The 20287-nt window shown below is 53.3% G+C and overlaps 1 protein-coding gene across 2 annotated transcripts in view; it reads right to left on the minus strand.

Annotated features, from left to right (window-relative positions):
• Window positions 1-20287, minus strand: part of PHACTR3 (phosphatase and actin regulator 3) — a 208429-nt gene that overhangs the window by 80454 nt on the left and 107688 nt on the right. For both annotated transcript variants that reach the window (XM_081559353.1, XM_081559354.1), the window contains exons 2-4: window positions 10731-10892; window positions 6986-7063; window positions 632-814 (exon numbers count right to left, since the gene is read on the minus strand). In XM_081559353.1, coding sequence (XP_081415479.1) covers window positions 632-814; window positions 6986-7063; window positions 10731-10892 — 423 coding nt within the window. The remainder of the gene's footprint in view (window positions 1-631; window positions 815-6985; window positions 7064-10730; window positions 10893-20287) is intronic.

Below are 20287 nucleotides of genomic sequence, written 5' to 3' on the forward strand. Positions count from 1 at the left end.
TCAAACCCAGGTCAGGCTGATGTCAAAGACATTGCTCCCAAGTTTCTAGTTCTGTATCCTTGGAGTTTCCCTGGTGGCTCAAAGGTAAAGAATCTGCCTGCAGTGCAGGAGACATGGGCTTGATCCCTGGGTAGGAAAGATACCCTGCAGTACGAAATGGCAACCCACTCTAGTATTCTTGCCTGAAGAATTCCATGGATAGAGGAGCCTGGTGTGCTACAGTCCACAGGGTCACAAAGAGACATGACTGGGCAACTAAAACGACAACAAAAGCCCTTGGATGAGTTACCTAACCTGTGTACCCCCTTTTCATCAACAAGTAAAAAGGGGCAACATCATCAGTCATCTGGGTGTTCTTCCAGGGTTCCACATGCCAACATACGTGACAGCACTTAGAATGGTGTCAAGCACACAAGCAGCCAAGTGCATTGGCTCTTGTGGTCGCCAGCGTTACGATAAATATCAGTAGCTGCTGACACACACTGACCACACCTCAAAGGAATGAACCAGCCCTGCTGCCTCTAAGGACAGCCTTCCACCAAGGCTGCTGCCCAGCGCGGGCCGGGGCCCTTGTCCCACCCAGAACAACAGTCATCCTTGGAGCAGCTCAATCCCAGTGTCCAGTCAATACCTGCATCGTCTGCATGGTTATCCGAGGCCAGCGGCTCATCCAGGGAGGCCTGGTCTGTCCCTGTGGCCAAAGGACTTGCCGGCGGTGCTTCCTCTGAAGTTAGCGGCTCCTGCCGGGGTGTGGAGGGTTCGCTCTGTGCAATGCGGGGCTCTCCGTCAGGACTGCATGCTTTGTTCTCAGCATCTGCAAGAATGTCAGCTGTCAGCCGAGCCTGACTCCCTTCCTACTGGCCCTCATTCACACAAGGTGACTTCCTGGAAGAATGCCATCCCAGGCCTAGGGTGGTACCCTGCATTGCTTCCACACACCCTGGGAATTCTTTTCCATCTCCACTGTCTTCCTAGGGCAGCACCAAGCATCACAGCACACCTGCCCCGGCCTCTGCCTGCACCTCTTCCAACCCGCATCTGAGCCTCTGTAGTGCCCCCGTCCCACCAGCCAAGGCCACCCAGACAGGTGATGACAAGCATAGGTTGTTACCATCGTGGCTATAAATAACCTTTCACTTCAGCACCCCCATCCCACCATTGGGTCCCCAACACACAAATGCTTCTCGTTTGTCAGATCTGACATTGTGCCAACCCCGGAAATCTGGAGGTTAACAAGACAATCCCTACCTACCTCCCACAGGAGGCTCAAACTCTGGGCGGCCACACATGGCATCACCAGCCCAGGAACAGGGCACAGCCCAGGGCTGGGTGGGAATCAGGGAGTCCTTGGTCTAGACAGTGGCCATCCCAGGACAGAGGATACCAGATTCTTAGCAGGACACCTCAAGAAGGACTGGCACCACCCCCTTGCTTGGGGCTCAGCGTCTGGAGCCTTTGAGGGTCTGGCCCTTGCCTGGTTGATTGCCCCTCTCTGGTCATATCTTAGCGTTGAGGGGCTTGATGCTCAAGAGCATAATGACTGACTGGTCCAGGTCACACAACCACACAGCACAGGTCCAGGCTGGAGGCTCAGCCAGTCAATTATGGTCAGTTCTGAGATACAGCTTCCAGCCCTGGGCTCACAGCACCCACACGGCCTCCTGCACAACCTAATCCCCACGACCGGTTCACCCAGGCCGCCATGGGGCAGGGTGTCAGCGTAACCTATGCACATACACACGGCTGGCCTGCTCAGCACCGTGAGGGTGCCAGCCTGGCTTGGAGAACACGGAGGTGGGTGTGGGAGGGAGGAGAGATTTATTTCACAGCCGGGGGTCCACTGCCCAAGTCAGTCCTGATTCCTACCTGCTGTCAGATGGCAGGGTCCCTTCCACTCCCCAAAGTGTCCAGGTGGGACAAAAAGTATAAGGTTGCCCTCTCCACCCATCCCACCCCATTGCCCCCAGTTCTTGTGCCCAGGCAGCAAATGGCTCCGGGCCTCAACTTCCACTTCTGTAGAATGGGGCTAATAACGCCTTGCTTCAGAGAGTCAGTGCAAGGATTCAGTGAATTAATGTCTACAACACATCTGACATAAAGCAGACACCATGCATGTGCTTTCATCACCCTCATTGCTGTTGTTAAAGAGGATGAGGGAGAGGATGACAAGGGTGATGATGGTCTGGCCACTCAGCCGGGGCCCCTCTGCCCATGTGTTATCAACAGGCTCCCTGAACAGGGCCCTTCCCAACCCAGGACCCGGGCCAGGCCCGTGACAAGACGCTGGAGGGACATGCGCTTGTCATCACTGTTGTTCATCTTCCCTCTGCTGCATGTCCCCTCAGGGGAGGGGGTGGGAGAAGGCAGAAAAGACAGAAGTCTGAAGATCTGGGGCCCATAAGATGCCACCTGTGCAGCCATGTCACTCAGCCGGGGCAGGGTCTAGACCAGGTACTGGCGACCCTTCCCCAGAAAAGAAAAGTGGCCAGTATTTGTATTTTAGACTTTCTGGGCCACAGGCCACAAGATCCATGCTCCATACTCCTTTTTTATTTTTTACGAAAATCCTTTAAGTTTAAAACCATTCTAAGCTCAAGGGGCTTTACAAAAACAGATCCTTGGCCAGATCTGACCAGCAGTCAACCAACCCCACCACAGGAAAAGACCAAGGCACAAGCCAAGAGAACTTGCCCACAACTTGAAGTCACCAAGCTCAGAACTACAGCATCCTGGACCCTCTCTCATGACTAGTTTACACATACCTGACCCACAGCTGTGATAGTCCCTGCTACCAGCTTACTTGTCCATTGGTGACAGGTGACAGTCAGCACTGACTGAGGCTTTACGGGGCTGTAGGCACTCTTCTGGCACCATCTCACCTGAGCGTCATAGCCCCCCACCCCTTTAGGTCCTTTATAGATGGGGACCCCAAATTTTACAAGCGGTGACTCATTTGCTGCTGCTGCTGATCCCTGTTAATAATAATGGCACCTCCATCTTCCTCATCAATAAAATGGTCAGAACAGTGAACCTGAAAGAGACCCAAAGATCCCCACCCTCCACAGGGCTCAAGAAATGCTGCACCCCAACACGTGGTTCTGGGGTTCCTCCACCTGTTTCTATGGCTTAGCAGGCTTGCATGACTCTTTTGGGCTGTGCTCAGAGCTCCGGCTCATAATCATGTTCAATGAAAAGTTACAGTTCTCAAAATAGCCCGGGCGGCAGGGTCGTTGCTAAGCAACACTGGGGGGTGGGGAAGCTGTGGGCAGCTGGTCCCCTGCTCCCCTCACTGTACGTCGGTGCTCTGTCCCCGCCAGGCCCTTCCAAGGGCGGCAGAGGGGAGCACGAGCCGGGGTCATTCACAGAGCAACCACGGAGAGAGGGGACATGCCACAAACATGCAACACGCACCGTGCAAGCACACACATACATACAGACACTGCCCCCGGCGTTCCTGCCAGACTTGACTTGTCACTGCCAACTGCCCCAAGGAGAGGGACCTCATGTCTCTCAGGTCACTTGAACACAGCACAGAGGTAACCACCACCTCCTTCTTGGACCACTGATGCAGAATAAAAGTCCTTAAATTATTTAAGACAAAGCCAAGAGGACACACACAGGAAGATGGGAGAAAGTCACTCAGGAGCACACACAGCAACTGGACAGAGAAGCGGGGGCGCTCCTGTCCTTACTCAATGTGCTTGGACTGGGGAACCCCGTGTGGGGCTGGGACACCGGCCAGCCCTTGCCTGACACAGACATGTCACCAGCCAAATCAGTGAAGACAGAGTGAGGGAAAGGTCAGCTCCTCACACCGGGCAGACCCGGTCCCATCTCGTGAGTCTCCTAGCAATGCCAACAGGGTCCTTCCTGGATCCAGCAGATCCGTAGAGCTTCAGGAACCGAGGCGAGCTCAGAGGGGTTCGTACAAAGCACGTGTTCACAGTATCACAAAATAACACACCACCCCCCTCACCAGGAGCGGGGAGGGCAAACCCATGCGCTGGGCATAGGCTCGTCTCAGGGACACACAGTTACCCCTGCAGGCCCGTCCACGGCCAGCTCGTGCTGCCATGATCCTGATTGCCTTGTGGGCAAACTTTGGAGCCGCGAGCATGTCCATGTACACGTGAGTGCACACCTGTGCAGGGCAGAGGACCTTCCTGGATTTGCCTGGCCAAGGGGGTCCCAGGGCGAGTTCCTGGGGCTGTGAAGGACCCCAGGCTGCTCTGGGCCCCTGGGTGACTATCACAGGCTCACTTGGCCCCCCAGGTGCCCCTCACTGTGAAGTCCAGGCTGGGGTAGGGGAGGCTGGCCACAGGGGGCACTCCTGGCTACAAAGCTCCTGGCAACCTACCAGCCCAGTTGGGCAGGTGGGGGTGTGGTGGGGCGGGGAAGGCCATCTCTGAACTGTAGAGGGGTGGTGGATGGTTCAACTTGCAAGGCCGCAGATTCTTATCCACCCAGCAGGAACTGCGCTGTCCCAACCGCAGGACATATTAGGGACAGACCAGGCCTGACCAAGAGCTGGACCTCACCTGCAGTGGGTACAGGCATTTTCTGAACAAGCGCAGGACTGAAACAATCGGACCAATAGGCATTTGCCCCAGGAGGCCGCGGCCAAACATTTTCAGGTCTCCTCTCATCACTGTGTGTTCATTACACAGTCAGTGCAGAGTTTAAGGGGTTCGAGTGGGTACTAAGCCCACATCCCTGCCCCCCTCCCTGACCCAGGTCCCTTCCTGGGGCAACCCTTGCTGCCCAACTTCTCACACGCTCCCCCCAACCAGTGACACCCCCTCAACCAGCAATGCCCCCCAGCAACACCCCAGCAGGCTCACCACAGACTCCGCCCACTTGCTCTGTGGCTTCCTGGGGCCCCCGTGGCCCCGGAGGAGCCTGTCACCCAGCCACTTCCTGGGGAGTCTTATTCTCTTGGCTGTGTCCACGTTGGAGGAAGATTCAGGAGGGTGTTAGGCCCTGTGAGATGCCAGACTCTCTCCCTTTCCCCATTCCTGACCTCCCCACTTCCCCACCCACCTTCTCTCAGCAGCCCCTTCTTGAGGTGCCTGCTCCCTTCCCCTGTGGGGTCCTGCACGGGCTGCTCCATGGGGCTGGAAGACGCTCCCCAATTCCCCACCGCTCTCCATGTCTCGCCCTTGGCAGCACCAACATTAGAGCCAGCTGGGGAGGTTTATAAAGCAGGATGCCTAAGCCCCGCCCCCAGCGCCTTGGACAGCAGAGCTCCCAGGTGACCCTAATTGTAGCAAGTTCGAGAAGCAGCCTGTTGACTCCTGCCACCTTTGGACCCTCCAGCATCAGCCCCGCTCACATTCTCCACGAGCTCCGTGCCTCTCCTTCACCACACTCAGCTCAGCTGTGACTGTATGCTGACTTGTGGGATTATCTAATCTTTGCTCCCCACCAGGTTATCAGGTTCTCTGGTAGCTCAAACAGTAAGGAATCCGCCCGCTAATGTAGGTAGAACCAAGTTCGATCCCTGGGTTGGGAAGATCCCCAGGAGGAGAACACAGAAACCCACTCGTATTCTTATTGGAGAATCCTCTGGACAGAGGAGACTGGTGGGCTACAGTCCATGGGGTCACAAAGAGCCAGACACAACTGAGAAACTGAACAACAACAATAAAATTAAAACAGTCCAGATTCCCATCTCAGCAAGACATTCTCCTAAATCCAAGACACAGACTAGACCGTTTAACTTCTGAAAGTCCCAGAACTTGATACCAACCCCCTCCTTTTTTCTTGTACCAGGCAAAGTTGGATTTTTAGCACTAATTTCCCATGTAGTTTTCCCTGAAAACAGCATCATCAAACTACTTCTTAAATCCAAATAAGAGAGAGGATATGAGGGCCCTGCCTGAAGCAGAGCATCTTATAAATCTGGATTCACTGACTCCATGGGCTCCCTTCCTACTTCCTGATGCCTGGGCCAAATTACCAAGACACTAGGAATATCTTAGTGTCTTATCTTAGTATATATCTTAATATCTTACAGAGAGAGGAATTCCATTTAGTCACGTGTCCTTGGGGAACTAGCTCTGTGAGGCTGAGTTCCTTCAATCAAGGGGACAAGAACTTGCATCAGCTCCAGAGACACTGGTAAGCAGCAAGTGAGGTTTTCTGAGACCTCCCTTTTCCCGACCTCCCTTTTCCCACTCTTGCCAAGCTTTGGGGAACTAGAAAGCATGAAGCTTAAGGTCAGAATCCAAGTCCTATGCCTCACGCCATCACCAAGGGAGGAAGATGGGGGAACTCAAGCATTCTGTAAATTAGTGGTGATGGTGATAAAACTGGGTGTTTCTCAAAGACACAAACACAGGCAACCACGCAGATGCCACGCTGAGTACTGTCTGGGGACCAGAGACTGAACAGCATCGGGGCCCTCCCTCCAGCTGTGTGACCCAGGGCAGCCACCTCCCAGGCGCTCCCATTCCTCATCTGGAGACAGGGGTAACACCACACCCAGTCCCGAGGACGCTGCGAGGACCAAAGGATGAAGGTGAACCCAGCACAGTAGCAGGTGTACAGTCGACATTTAATAAACGGCAGCTGCAGTCCCAGGTGGTCATGGGGAACGAAGACTCGACAAATCAAGGATTAAACTATGACTGTGAAGAAACAAAAGTCCCTGCTACAACTCCAGAGGAATCGGGACAAACCACTAGCTCCATCCACACCCAGCTGGGGTGGGAAGCAATCCCTCGTTCCCCAGGGCGAGTGGGTGCACTCAGCTCGAGCCCCAGGAGTGGTTGACTCTTATACTCATGGAGAGGTCCTCAGAGGCGGGGGCTGAGCCATGGGTCCTGACTTGGAAAACTTCTCTAACCATGGAGACCTCAGTCCAGTGCAGCTGCCACATCCAGACAACGGACTCCTGGGACACTCCACCCTGAAGGACTTGCTGGGTCCCCGTGAGACCCCCAGCTCTGTGTTTCTGGGCCCAGCCCTGCCCGGCCCCACTTACCTTGCTCCATCATCTCCAGCAGCCCCTTCTTGATGAGGTCCTCCCGGCCCTGCCTGCCGGCCATCTTCTTCTCCAAGGCTGCACGCAACACAAACATCAGGTAAGTCCCAGGCTGAGCATCTCAGGCCCCACCCTGAGCCCCAGCCAAGGCCACCTCCAGTTCAGGAAGAGAGCAGCGAAGCAGCAGGTGACCATGGGTCAGGGGGCTACCAGGCGGGGGTGCGGTCAGGAACCTGAGCTCCCTTATCAAGCACTGTGCTGATCATGTATAGGAAAGCCGGGCCTTGGGGAGGCGAGTGAGTTTTGTTTAAGGCAGTGGTTTCCCGGCTCATCTGAGAAGCGATGCCCCGAACACCGCCCTCCAAGTTCTCACTGGCCGTTCCGCAGCCAAATTCACCTTCACTTACTAACGCAGGTTCCCTCTCTGCCCTCGAGGCTCTGGGGTTCTGTGTCTGAGGTTCTATACATCCTGGCCACCCTTTTGTCTGTTCACAGATCAGCCTTCTGCACAACTGCCCCACTGGAGGCTCCTCCAATGAATACCAGGTTCACCCTTTCAAAGATTGTGTCAGTCAAATAGGAAGGAGGCAGGCTGGCCCCTATTCCCCTCCACTGATTCTAACGTGCAGAAGGACCCTAGTCAATTTCTCTTTCAGAATAGCCCTTTGGCCCTTCTCCCGGAGCAAAGCACGCCAACTTGCCCCTGCCCCTGCCTCTCCCCTCCCAGGGCCCAAACTCACTTGCTTGACGAGCTCCTTTTTCCCCTAACTGTCCAGAAACCAATTTGCCTACAGTAGAATGCAATTCCAAAATACAAACCCACATCATTCCTCAGACCCTTTCTTTACAAGATGTGAAGTGTCAGCTATGAGCCTGGATCACCAGGGGCCCTGAGTCCCCAACACATGTGAGTGCTCGGCCCGATGAGGGTTACGATGGGGAATGGAACTGCCATCCGACCAGTGAAGCTTAAAGTCTAGTGGCCGATGACAAACAGATGATGACAAGGGAGTCATTGAATTTATTCAAAAATATTTACTGAGCACCTACTCTGTGCAGTCATGGGGGAGCAAGAGAGGCATGAGCTCTGCCTGTGGGCCAGCACTTGGGCACAGAGGACTCACATCTACTACAAGCAGGCCAGTGGCATCAACCAGAACCAGATAGCCCGGAACAGGGCGTCCAGGGAGCCCCGGTGGCCTCCCTGAGGGCGTTGACTCAGGGATGACTAGGAAAACTCCAAATGTATCAGCGAAAAGACATTTGGGGCAAAGGGAACTTAATTTCCAAGCCAATTTCCAGGTGCCAGAAGTGTGGATAAAACTGAGCGATTGGGTTGCCATTTCCTTCTCCAGGGGATCTTCCTGACCCAGAGATGGAACCCAGGTCTCTTGCATTGCAGGCAGATTCTTTATGGTCTGAGCCATCAGGGAAGCCCCATGGAACTCTGGCTTTGGGAGGGACAAGCAAAGAGGCTGCTGTCTGGCCCAAAAACAGGGGCGAGCAGAACCAGAGTGGGGTCTCTGAACTGAGGGACCCTGTTGTCCGACCAGCACTGGGGGTGCTCATGGGAGGCCGGCCTGGGTGCAGGACATCACGTGTACTGACTTGTGAGTCCTCCCGATGTAACAGGCAGAGCCAGGGGCAGTGTCCATATCTCAGGGACACTCATCCCCAGTAGGTACAGGCTGCAATGCCACTTCCAGACTTCAGCCTTCGAGAGCCACCTTCATGGTGTCACCCAATCCCCACTCTGGCCAAACTACTGTCTGCTTTGTTTTTTCCCTTTAAATCATCTTTATTTTTACTTAATCTCATCCTGGCCAAGGATGCCTGTGAAATCAGGGATTTGATACACTAAAGTAAATAACATCCCACACTTTGGGGGGAAAGAATGGTTTAGAATAAATAAATGAGATGCAGTACTGTCTGCAGAATTCCAAATGCTTGATAAAGGACCCAGTGCTGGGGATGCCTGCCTGAAGGCGGGGATGCTGCAGCTGTTCACCTGGAGACCCTCAGTCCCCTGGCAGTACCCCCACAGCGCTCTGATAAGCTCACAGGTCACCTCCCGCAGCCCAGTGCCAAGTAAACCAGAGGCATAAGGTCCCAAGACACACAGCTCACCCTCCAATCCCACAGTTCAGAGAGCACCAGAGGCTCTCCGAGGTCACACAGATCACCCTATTCCGGCCCCCTGAGCCTTTCACTGATACCCAACCTGGTGCGTCTGCATGGCGGTTCCCACAGCTGTGATGCCCTTTCTTGCTTTTCTCCAGGGGCCTATTACACCTCAGCTCAGTGTCACCTCCTTACCTGGTGAGGTGAGGCTCACCAGGCTACCCATCCCAAGGCCATGCCCACCCCACCTACCTGCTCCCCAGCGCCTGTGCCAAGATCCTGACTGTCACGTGCTCATTCTCTTGCTTGTCTGTCTGTCTCCCGACTCCAAGCTTCAAGCTGGCAGGGTCTAGTCCCCCTCTCTAGCTCTCTGGCATATGGAGCTGCATCAGATTCATCGAATATCAGTGTTTGTTCTGCTTTCATTCTTGATGAGGAGAGCTTATCAATCAAATTCTTGAGCAGTACAAAGTGTGAATGGAGGACTCGCTGCTGCTATTAGGAGCGCCGCCCCCTGCAACGCCTCACAAGTGGCTTTGCCTCCACGGGGCTCTGAGCGCTGGAGTCTGCACCACTTCAAGGCTGGGAGCTCCGGGGACCGCCAGAGGCAGCAGCCCAGGAAGGGCACTTCTCAGGCAGGTCCCCGGGGCCCAGGACTAATTCCACGCCAGTGCTTCCCTGGCTAATTATTTCCAGCCGCAGCTAACAGGGCCTATGGGAGCCGAGAGCCTCTCTCTCCCCCAGGTTTGCTTCTCAGGGCACCAACCTCCCCTTCACCCAGGGCACCAGGCACCCAGGAGCCAGACCTGAGCCTGGCTGCCCCACAACCCACCGCTGCACGGCCCTGGAAGCAGCTTCCCGTCTCATCCCACTTCCCATCCTGATGCGGCAGGAGCACGGGCGATGGGGTGGTTCTGAGCACTTAGTTGGATAGAAACATGCCGTGTACGGGCATGCCATGGGTCCGGCTCACGGCCGGGGCAGGGGCACAGGTACAACCTTTTGTTACCCAACTTCCCACAGAGCTGAAGGTGACTGAGAGGGGGCTTCTAGGACCTTCAGTGGGTGGGATGCCCAGATATGAAGCCTCTTCAGGAAGAGCTTAGGAGCCGGCGAGGGGCAGGCCGTCTCCTGTAGGAGGCTTGAGGCGTCACAGCCAAACTGCTTCACCATCTGAATCACTGGGGGGCCTCTTGGGGTCGGTGGTTGTCTCCAAACCCCGGGTTGTCAAAGTGAGTTTCCAGGTGCAGAAGGGAGGGTGTTTCCTACTCAGGTGTGGTCCGTCAGGAGAGATGGTTACCAGCTGGGTCTCGCCCCAGACTGGCTCTGCACCGAACCCGAGTCTGCAGTCTTAACTAGGTCAAGGGGGTCATGTGTGCCCCTTGGGGTCTGGGTGGTGCATGGGCTGCCGGTCTGCCTGGTGCTGATGCTGCACCCCAGCCAGGGACCTGGAGGGACCAGAGGAGGAAGGGACCCGCGGGAGGTTGAACAGCTCCTGTCATAGAGGCCACAGAGCACAACCCACCCCTCCCAACACCAGCAAAAGAAAGCGAGGTGACGGTGACCTCAGGCCTCCGCCCCCACCCCACCTACCCCCCAACCTCTCTCCCACACCCATACTCACCTGACGTGGTCTGCTTCAGTTTTTCATTTTTCTTTTTCCTCCATTTCCAGGGTTTGAAGATTCTGCCCAGGGTGGCCAGCTTGCTGTTCCTCCTCACGGGGGGAGTTCGAATCCCTGAGACTAGATATTCGGAGCGCACCGGGGGGGTTTGGTCCATCTCATCTGGAAGGAGAAAACCCAGAGAGGGGTCGGTGGTGACCAAGCCCACACAACGCCCTGGGAGACCTGAAGTGACTCCCCTCCCCTGGGGACCACAGGGACCCTCCAAAGCCTGGGGCTCAAGAGGGTGGTCCAGGCAACGGACACACTCTCATCTTTCATCGTGTACCAGCCCATGTTCAGGTGCACACCCAGGAGCTTAACTCATCTCTTGCTTCCTGTGACAAGGAGCTGGGAGGCTGAGTGTTTCCAGAACCAAGAAACCCCCGAGAGACCTGAAGATGCAAGAAGAGTGCAGCTGGAATGAGCGAGTACTAGGTCAGAGGGGACCACCAGCAGTCAGAGGGCCAGGGCCTGGGGTGGGCTGGTCATCACCAGACCCAGCCTGATGCCCCACGTGACAGGTCCCCTGGCCAGCAGCCTCCAGAGAAACCCCCAAGGTTTGACTTCCCAAGGGCTTTTCTCATCAGCAGCCCAAGCCACTCAGCCCCCTGAGCCTCCGTGTCTACATCTGGAAAACAACGGTCATCCCTCACACCTAGGGTGGAGAGGAAGTTTTCATGTGACCATAGGGTGGCCATGAGACATACGGAAGCAAATGAAATACACAGCTTATTGATTAGCATGTTACAATCCATGTAAAGTATTATTATTTATGTTTTAAAACTGTAGACACTCTGATTAACATGGCACACCAGCATGGGGGACTTCCGGCAGAAATTTTCATGATAATAATTTATATTTTATAAGCAATACCTTAATTCTTATGGAGTGAAAGTCACTGCTTGTTCAGGGCTGGGTGCTATGGTATTTTATCCCCACAGTAAAACTATGAAGTGGAGACTGTTATCATATCCATTTTACAGATGGGCACACTGAGTCTGTCAGAGCAACAGAATTCTGGTCTCAGGCAGTCTGACTCCAGAAACCTCTATCATAGTGCTAAGCTGCTTCTAGGATGATGACACAAATTTATCACCCAGAGCAGGAACCAAATGGATGGATGGATGGAACACAAGAGACATAAACCAAGATGGTCCCAGCCTGTCCCCGTACCCTCCCCCACCACTGCCAAGGGGGATATGGAATTTTAGTTCCCTGACCAGGGATAGAACCCATGCCCCCTGCAGTGAAAGTGCAGAGTCTTAACCACTGAACCACCAGGGAAGTCCCTCTCCAGCTGTTATTAATCGAATGTTAAATATATCCCAGGGACTGGCTCCACAAAGCAATCCCATATGGACAGACAGTGCAGGGGTGTCTTGTTCGAGAACTTCTGCCCGCAGACTCAGTGAACCAGCCAGGTTCCTAAGCCAATGCCATCCTCCACCTTGTGTTCACCTAAGATCCCAGGGCCGAACATCCAGGAGGGGCCCAGGACTTTTGTATCAGGGAGCAAGTGAGTCAGGACAGCCCAAGGACTGGTCATGGATCCCCAGCTCCACGCTCCAGGCGTGCAGATTGCAGACAGCCCTTCTCTCCCCAGAGGAGCTTTAGTCCATGTCACATCCTCTCCCTTCCTTCCTCCGCCCACGGACACCAGATGGGAGCAGAACGGCCAGAACCACGTGGCCCCAGGAAAGCTGACTGTCCTGAAGGCATTATTGGCACAAAGGGGAAAGAATTGGCCTGGTCTCCCCAAGCTTCTGGGCTGGTTTGAAGATAAAGACAAAGATCCCTAGAGATGTACATGGGGATGGGGAAGAATTGCCATCACCTTGTTTATATTAATGCCTCATCTCACTGCACAAAGAATGTGTGGCCGTTACATAAACACACGCCCAATAAGATACAATGAGTGTCTGAGGAAATCCAAAGGAAAAGGAGTATGGACAGGGCCACCGCATCAAGGGTTAGACACCACGTGTCACTCAGAGCTTCCTAGCAGCCAAAGCAAAAAGGAGCAGCCCAGAGGATAAACCACAAATCAGACCCCAAACTTCACTCTGTCTGCACCCGAATAGTGGGACTTCAGCCCAGGCCACCAGTATCTCCATCCCAGAAGCCCACTTACTAAGTCACTTCAGTTGTGTCTGATTCTCTATGACCCATGGACTGTAGTCCACCAGGCTTCTCTGTCCATGGGATTTCCCAGGCAAGAATACTGGAGCGAGTTGACTTTCCTTCTCCAGGAGATCTTCCCAACCCAAGGATCGAACCCATGTCTCCTGCATTGGCAGGTGGATTCCAACTGCTAAGAAACATACAGTGCAGTGGTGGCTCGAGAAGTTTGCAAAGGAGATGACAGCCTTGAAGATGAGCACGGTGGCTGCCGTTGGAAGTTCACAACAACCAGCTGAGAAGATCATCGAAGCTGATCTTCTTCCAACTACACAAGAAGTTGCCGAAGAACACAACATCGGCCATTCTAACAGAGGCCCATACGAGTCTTTGAATTGGTGTTCCCTGTGAACCCCGACAATGAAACTCTGCCCATGTCACTTTCCTGCTTACTCCCCGTGACCCCTCTTCTCATTTAGGACAAAACTACCAAGCCTGCAAAGGGCGCTGAGGTCTGCTCCCGACCACCCCCACCTCACTCCTGCCCACTGGCTCCCCTGTCCCATTTCATCATCAGCATCCTGTGCATTAGTGTCTATGGCACTTATAGAAACCAGGTTGTCACAGGTGTTAGGATGCAGGTGCCAGAACCAGGCACTGGGGCTCACTCACTCAGCTCTGTCACTCACTCCCTGGGGCTGACGGGTTCATGCCACCCTCCTTCTCCCCTCTACATCCTCACCTTTGCCATGGCCTCGCTGGGGGGACAGGGAACAGAGGACTTCCCAAGTTCTCGTCTGCTTTGCTTGAACCCATGAGAGGCAGGCAGGAGGACACTGCAGCCCCTTCCTCATCGCCCCTCCACCACCATCACCATCACTGCTTTAATCCATGGTCTCCTTGCTCCCCCCACCTCACCTCTGCCCCCTAGTGGCTGGAGCAGGTATGGTGGTTCCCACCTCACTTCTGACATACCTGGGTCCTCACAGCACAGCCTGGGACACAGGCAGCTTGTGGCCACTGAGCAGACTGCACTCCACACTCCTCTTGAGAGAACTCACTCATCCATTTATTCAACAAAAACCTACTGACACCAGGCATGTGTCAGGAACTGCACCAGGAGGAGGAGGTACAGAGGTGAACAGAAAGGACCCCTGCCTTCGTGGGGCTTCTACCACCTGCAGGATGAACGACAGGTGTGGCTATTAATAAACCAGGCCTGTTCACCACCTTGCTCCCTGCTGCCTTCCTCTCTTGACTTTTCCCCATCACAGTTATCACCTGGTGTATGGGCTTTCCTGATGACTCAGCTGGTAAAGAATCCTCCTGCAATCCGGGAGATACAGGAGGCACGGGTTCAGTCTCTGGGTTGGGACTATCCCCTGAGGAGGGCATGGACACCCGTTCCAGTATTTTTGATTGGAGAATTCCATGGACAGAGGAGTCTGGCAGGCTACAGTCCATGGGGTCGCAAAGAGTCAGACACGACTGAGTGACTAAGCCCGCATGCACACAGATGCACACACACCCCTGCACAATTACTTGTTTGCCTGCTGCTCACAGTCACCTCCCTAATTGGAGGGCAGGGTCTGCCTTGGACATCTGGTTTGCAGCTGAACCCCTGGCATCCAGAACACATGAGGCAAGAACCCACGTGCTGAAGGCGATCTTTCTAGACATGAGGATGGATCGACAGAACCCAGCACCTTCTCAGGGAGCTGGGGGAACATGGGGGCGACTGTAAACAGCTGGTAATGAAAGGCTGCTCTGAGTAGGGCTATTGGAGCAAAAGCCTGGATGAGAGGGAGCCAGCAGTGTAGACGGGAGTGGGGCAGGGAAGAGGGTCCCAGGCAGAGGAGGAGTGAGGTCAGGGGCTTGGAGGAAGCGTGCAGTAGGGAAGGGCTGGGGATGGGCTGGGGAGGCAGGCAGAGGCTTGAACTTGATTCAAAACCCAGCAGGAGCCTCTGGGGCTCTTCAGCTCAAACAACTGGATTTCTTCATTTACCAAATATCCAATGTGTGTGACCAGGAAGATACCTCAGTCTGAGTGACTCCCTGTTGGGGGGGTGGGGGACAGGATTGTCCTGCTGTCATGGGAGGAGTAAAGACCCCTGAGCCCTAGTGGGGACCCCTCCAGAGGTCTGAAGGCTGTGCCTCCACCACCCTCTCTCCCTGCCTGCCCTCCAGTGAGGGCTAGGCCAGGTGAGGGCTGTGACTTACAATCCAAGGTCAGAAACTTCAGAAGAGATGTTCGCTGTCAGCGAAGGAACCACTTACAAGCCACCCGAGGACATGAACGTGTCACTGATGGTGTGTCTGGTGGTCTGAGTGAGCAAAAGTGGGGTGGTCCTCCCAGGCACTGTGTGGCCCACTCACACTGGCAGGTGGGAGTGAATGTGGGCAAGTGTGTATCTAAGAGAGAGGGTGTGCATATATGTGAGCCTTTATGGGCGGGCACATGTGCCCCCGTACACGTGTGTCACACAGAGAAGAGAGGCTGGGGGAACTGCTACCCCCCTCCCCAGCCCATGAATTTGCTCAGCATCCCTGGAGTTGCTGGGGAGCCTCCTTCCCACATCGGAGAGGATTCCTGGAGGAGCAGACACGTTAGTAGACTGAATAGTGCAGTGGCACTCAGTTCCAGGGGCACCTCTGCCACCTGCGAGGCATTAGCAGTTAATTGATGAAAACTGTTTTCCCCACATCTGCTGAGGAAGTATAGCCTGCAGTGACAGGGCAGGCGGGGGGGCTCGCAGGCTCCCACATGATGGATGGGGCAGGCACCCTGCCCTGGAGCTGAAGGGGCCGGCCCCAGCCCCTCCTATCTCTGCTCCCTTGGACCAGCGGTCCACATCATGTTTGGCACCCGGGACCGGTTTCATGGAAGACAAGTTTGCCATGGACCAGTGTAGGGGTGCAGAGGATGGTTTCGGGATGATTCAAGCACATCACATTTATTGAGTTTGTTGAACAGGAGGCAGAGCTCAGGCAGTAATGTGAGCGATGGGGAGCGGCTGTAAATAAAGATGAAGCTTCTCTTATTCACCTGCCACTCACCTCCTGCTGTGAGGCCCAGTTCCTAACAGGCCGTGGACCGATAAGGGTCTGTGGCTCCCAAGTTGGGGACCCCTGCCTTAGACAACTCCAATCCTCTCCCGGTTCCCTCTGAGGCTCACAGCAGGGGAGGCACTTGTCCCCCAGGACCCAATGCCCATCCACCCCCATCGATAGATCCCACAAACCTACAAGTCAGGCACTGCTAGAACAAGGCAGTGAAGGACACCAATGCCATGGCCAAGGAGGCCACTGAGCTTATGGGCTAATTTCCATGTCTGTCTCAGGGCCAGCTCTTTATCCCTAATATTCCCTTCCATCCTAGCTCTGATCAGTCAGATCTCATCTTGGGATGAGATCTGTTATTGTTATCATCAATCTTTCCCATCAGAACAAAAATAAGCTTTATGAGAATAGGAACTGTGGCCATCTTGTTCATCACAGGTCCCTGGCATCTTCACAGGTAACTGGCACCCAGGAGGTGCTCAAATAAACACCTGCTTGATCTGTGAATCTATGAAGCAGAGCTGCCAGGGCTGGAGCCCCCGTCCTCCTAACTCCAAAGTCCTCCTCTTAGTGACATCAGGCATTTCGGCTTCCTTGTCTTCTATCCACTGACCTGTCCCTGTCTCCTTCCACTTCACCAGATCACCTTCCCCAAAACACGCTGGGAGGGAAGCCCCCCTCACTGATTTCCAGGTGCCATTTGCTAAGCTACTGGCTTCACAGGGAAAACAGGCCCCATCTGTATCAGACAATAGTGAAACACAGTCTTTGGCTTGTTTCATTCATTCATTCATGAATTCATTCATCAAGCATCAGCTGAGGCCTGCTGTGTGCCAGAGCTGCTCTGAGTTTGAGACAGAGCTGTAAACACAACTGACACACTGTCTTGCTCTGCATGAAGCTCACCTGCTTACGGAGGAGGAAGAGAAGCAAGGAAACAGTGACTTCAGAGTGTGAGACGAGCTATGAAAGAAGCAAACAAGAAGTGCGGATGTGGGTCAACAGTGTGGCCTCTGTTTCTTCAGCGAGTCCTTCCCTTCCCCAAAGAATCTGTCTGGCAATATGTAGTGCCCATATTATGTAAACAAAGCACTGTGCCAGGTGTGAGGTGAAATAAAGAGGTGCTGGACACTCCCCTGCCCTGATGGACTCACTGACTGTGGAGGAAATCAAGACGCGCAGAATCACCAGGGAGAAACCAAGACGGAGAATTGCACCTGCAGAGGAAGCAACTCTTCTGCCTGGACTGGGAAAACTCTGAGAAGGCTACCAGGGCTGGGGGTGACATTGGAGTTGGGCCTTGGAGTTGACTAAACTAGGAGTTGAATAAAAGGTGCATACCCATAAAAGCATGATCGTATGTGGTGTCTGGTGGATACCAAAGAATGTGAGGGAGTAAGATCTGACACCTCCCGTCTCTGAGGTTCAGATGCCCCATAAAATCTCCACATATAAAACTGGGGTCCACACAGAGATTCCATCTGTCTATGATGCCAACTCATGACCAACACACATCCACAAATACACAGACACAAAATTATCATCATTATCATCACCACTGAATATCAATAATAGGAAAAGATAATCTCAAAGTAAGAAAATAATCTTTCTTATTGCTATATCAATAAATATATGGATAAATGAAAAAATAGCAAGTGTTGTCCTGTTTTTAATTTGCTGGAATGGGTCTGAGTACATGAACCTGCAAACCCTTAGGCTGGAGCTCTCCATTTCTGGATGGAGAGGATGGAGGGGTTCAGCCAAGAAGAGCCATGTGTGGCCACGATGGAGCCTTGAGGGCATGAGAATCACTTAGGGATCTGGTTTGAAACCAGCCCCATGGAAAGGCTGCAGAGAACAAGGCTGAAGGCCAGGAGGCCCACTGAGAGAGGTCAGGCAGGGCGAGGGCTGGGGGACAGCAGGGAAGAGGGGGTTGGTCCAGGGATATCACTACAGCAGAGTCTTCACCAGATCTTGGTGAGAAAACACGGGGCCAGTAACACTGGCAGAGAAGGTTTGTTTTGTGGTCACTGCCATCAGCAATAGCAGCATCTGTCGGGCACCTGCTGTGTAACAAGCTGTGTTCTGAGCACCTGACATGGATCAGCTCATTCTGTTCCCATCAAGACCTGAGAAGGCAGGTCGCTATCTTTATCATTCACATTATAGTAAGGAAAATGGAAGCAGGGATGAGAAATAACTTTCCCAGGTCACGCGGCTAAAGTGACAGAGTGGGCTTGGAAATCAGGACACACGCTCTAAAAGCCCTCGTCCTAACCCCAATGTCAGAACACATGGAGCAGATGATAACAGCGCTGTTACCTGGGATATGGGATGAAGGAGGAGAAGCGGGGCTGGAGCAGAGAGCATCATTAAAGCAATGTACATGAAAATCATGGCATTCAGGGTGTAAAGACCAATAACTTGTGTCCAGGCTGCAAGAGATGTGGCTTTATGGCTACTGTCTATTAAGCAAGTGCTGGGTGCTTTCATAGACCCACCATCCGGATGGCTCTGAAGGTCCAAAGCTAAATTCACGAAATGGATTTGGAGTTGCCCCAATATAGAACTATTCTTGGTTTGACTTTCTCCCATCCTCCTGGAAAGTTCTGGAGTATCAATCCAAGAGCAGGATATGTTGGGGGGGGGGGTACTGATAAACACAAGAAGGACTGGGCCACATGTGGACAGCTTCCAGGGAGCAGGGAGACCACATCCCCAGGGTCACGCTGCTCAGAATGTAGGAAGGAGCTGGTTGCTGAGTGGGGCAGGGGAGCAGGGATTAGGAAGAAGAATGAATTTATTTAAAGCGGGGGGGTGGGGGTGGGGAATTCCTGAAGGCCTTTGGCTCTATGCCCAGCAACTCTGCAGACATTTCTCTACAGTTCTGCAAGTGTATCCATCAGAACCTGTGAACAGTGACAGCTCCCTGCAATGGAAAAACTGCCACCTTCCAGCTGGAAGGGAACAGGGACCCCCAGAGCAGGTGCCCAGCGCAGCAGCGGGTGCAAGAGTAAATGAATGAAGAACAGAATGAATGAATGAGAAATGGATCCTGGAATACAAAAACTGAAATGGAATCAGAATGCAGGTGAGCGGTACTTAAAGACCTGAGCACCTCTGTGCCCCTTTACGATGGCAGATAATTGTAATTCCTGAGCAACTTCCCGGCCGCATGCTGGCCCATCATTTTTCCTGGCTGCCACCTAAGCAGACGGCACCTCCTTTCTCTCCCTTCCTCATTAGTCGAGGTGCTAAGGAACATACAGAAGGAAACACAAGGCCCTGGCTGAGCTTACAGTGAATAACTGGTCCCTGGAATACTGAGAATTGAATAAATGCTTCATCATAGAAGAACATATCTTGGCATGCTCAAAGGAAGACCACCAACTTCTTCTGGGTGTTGAAGCCAAAGAAACAACCCCAGGAGGTGGGGACATCGTCAGCTCCATTTTATGTTTAGGAAGTGGAGGCTACAAGAGGCCAGTGTGGAAAGTCACACAGCTGGGAAGTGGTAGGTCTGGCACCAGACGCCAGGTTCTCTGACCCAAAGCTCCCCATCTGGGCATGACACTGTGTTACCCAAAGTGTCTCCCATGGAACCCTAGCAGTGGCAATGCTTTGTGAATGAAGACACTTGGGAAAACACTATCTACACTGAAAGCCTTTTGTGAAGAGCCCCACCACATACCATCATAGTAAGGCTCTGAGAAGTCCTGCAATAAACAGTCTCATTCAGCCACGTGGCCAGCTTCTCCTAAACAGAAGGACCGGCCAATCTCTATTTGCACCTTACTGCCCAGACAGCAACAACCACACAAACTGTCAAATGGAGCTTGAGCAATAAACCTGAGATTAAGCAGCTTGAATGTATTCTGCTAAGTAGTGCTAATGACAATTTATTTGGGGAGTTTAAAAGTCTTTTCCTCAATATCTGTTTCCAAAGGTAACAGGATTCACTAAGGTCTTAGCAGAGGTGTCTTGAATTTTCCCGAGTCTCTAAGCCTCTTCCAGCTATCTCAGGCCCCCTGCACAGCAATGACGCTGAAATTAATTCTAGATAAATGGGCATCATTCATGCCTCTGACACCAGTGGGAAAATCAAGACCTTATTAAAGTGGCTTCTTTTTTCCCTCATATGCATCGTGGAAAAAACAGCACATCTAGTGAAAAAGCCCATCTGTTTAGCATCAACTCCATAATTCTGCCAATGGTGGCGGGTGTCTGCCAGACATATGGCCAATTCTCCAAGTGAAATCAGCTCAAATCTGTAAATCAAGTGGATCCAAAAAGGCTCCACAGAGCTTAGAACCAGGAGTTGAAACATGAAGATGACA

The sequence above is a fragment of the Giraffa tippelskirchi genome, chromosome 13, assembly GCF_054371585.1.
Source record: "Giraffa tippelskirchi isolate mGirTip1 chromosome 13, T2T-mGirTip1v1.2.pri, whole genome shotgun sequence".
NCBI classification, from domain to species: domain Eukaryota; kingdom Metazoa; phylum Chordata; class Mammalia; order Artiodactyla; family Giraffidae; genus Giraffa; species Giraffa tippelskirchi.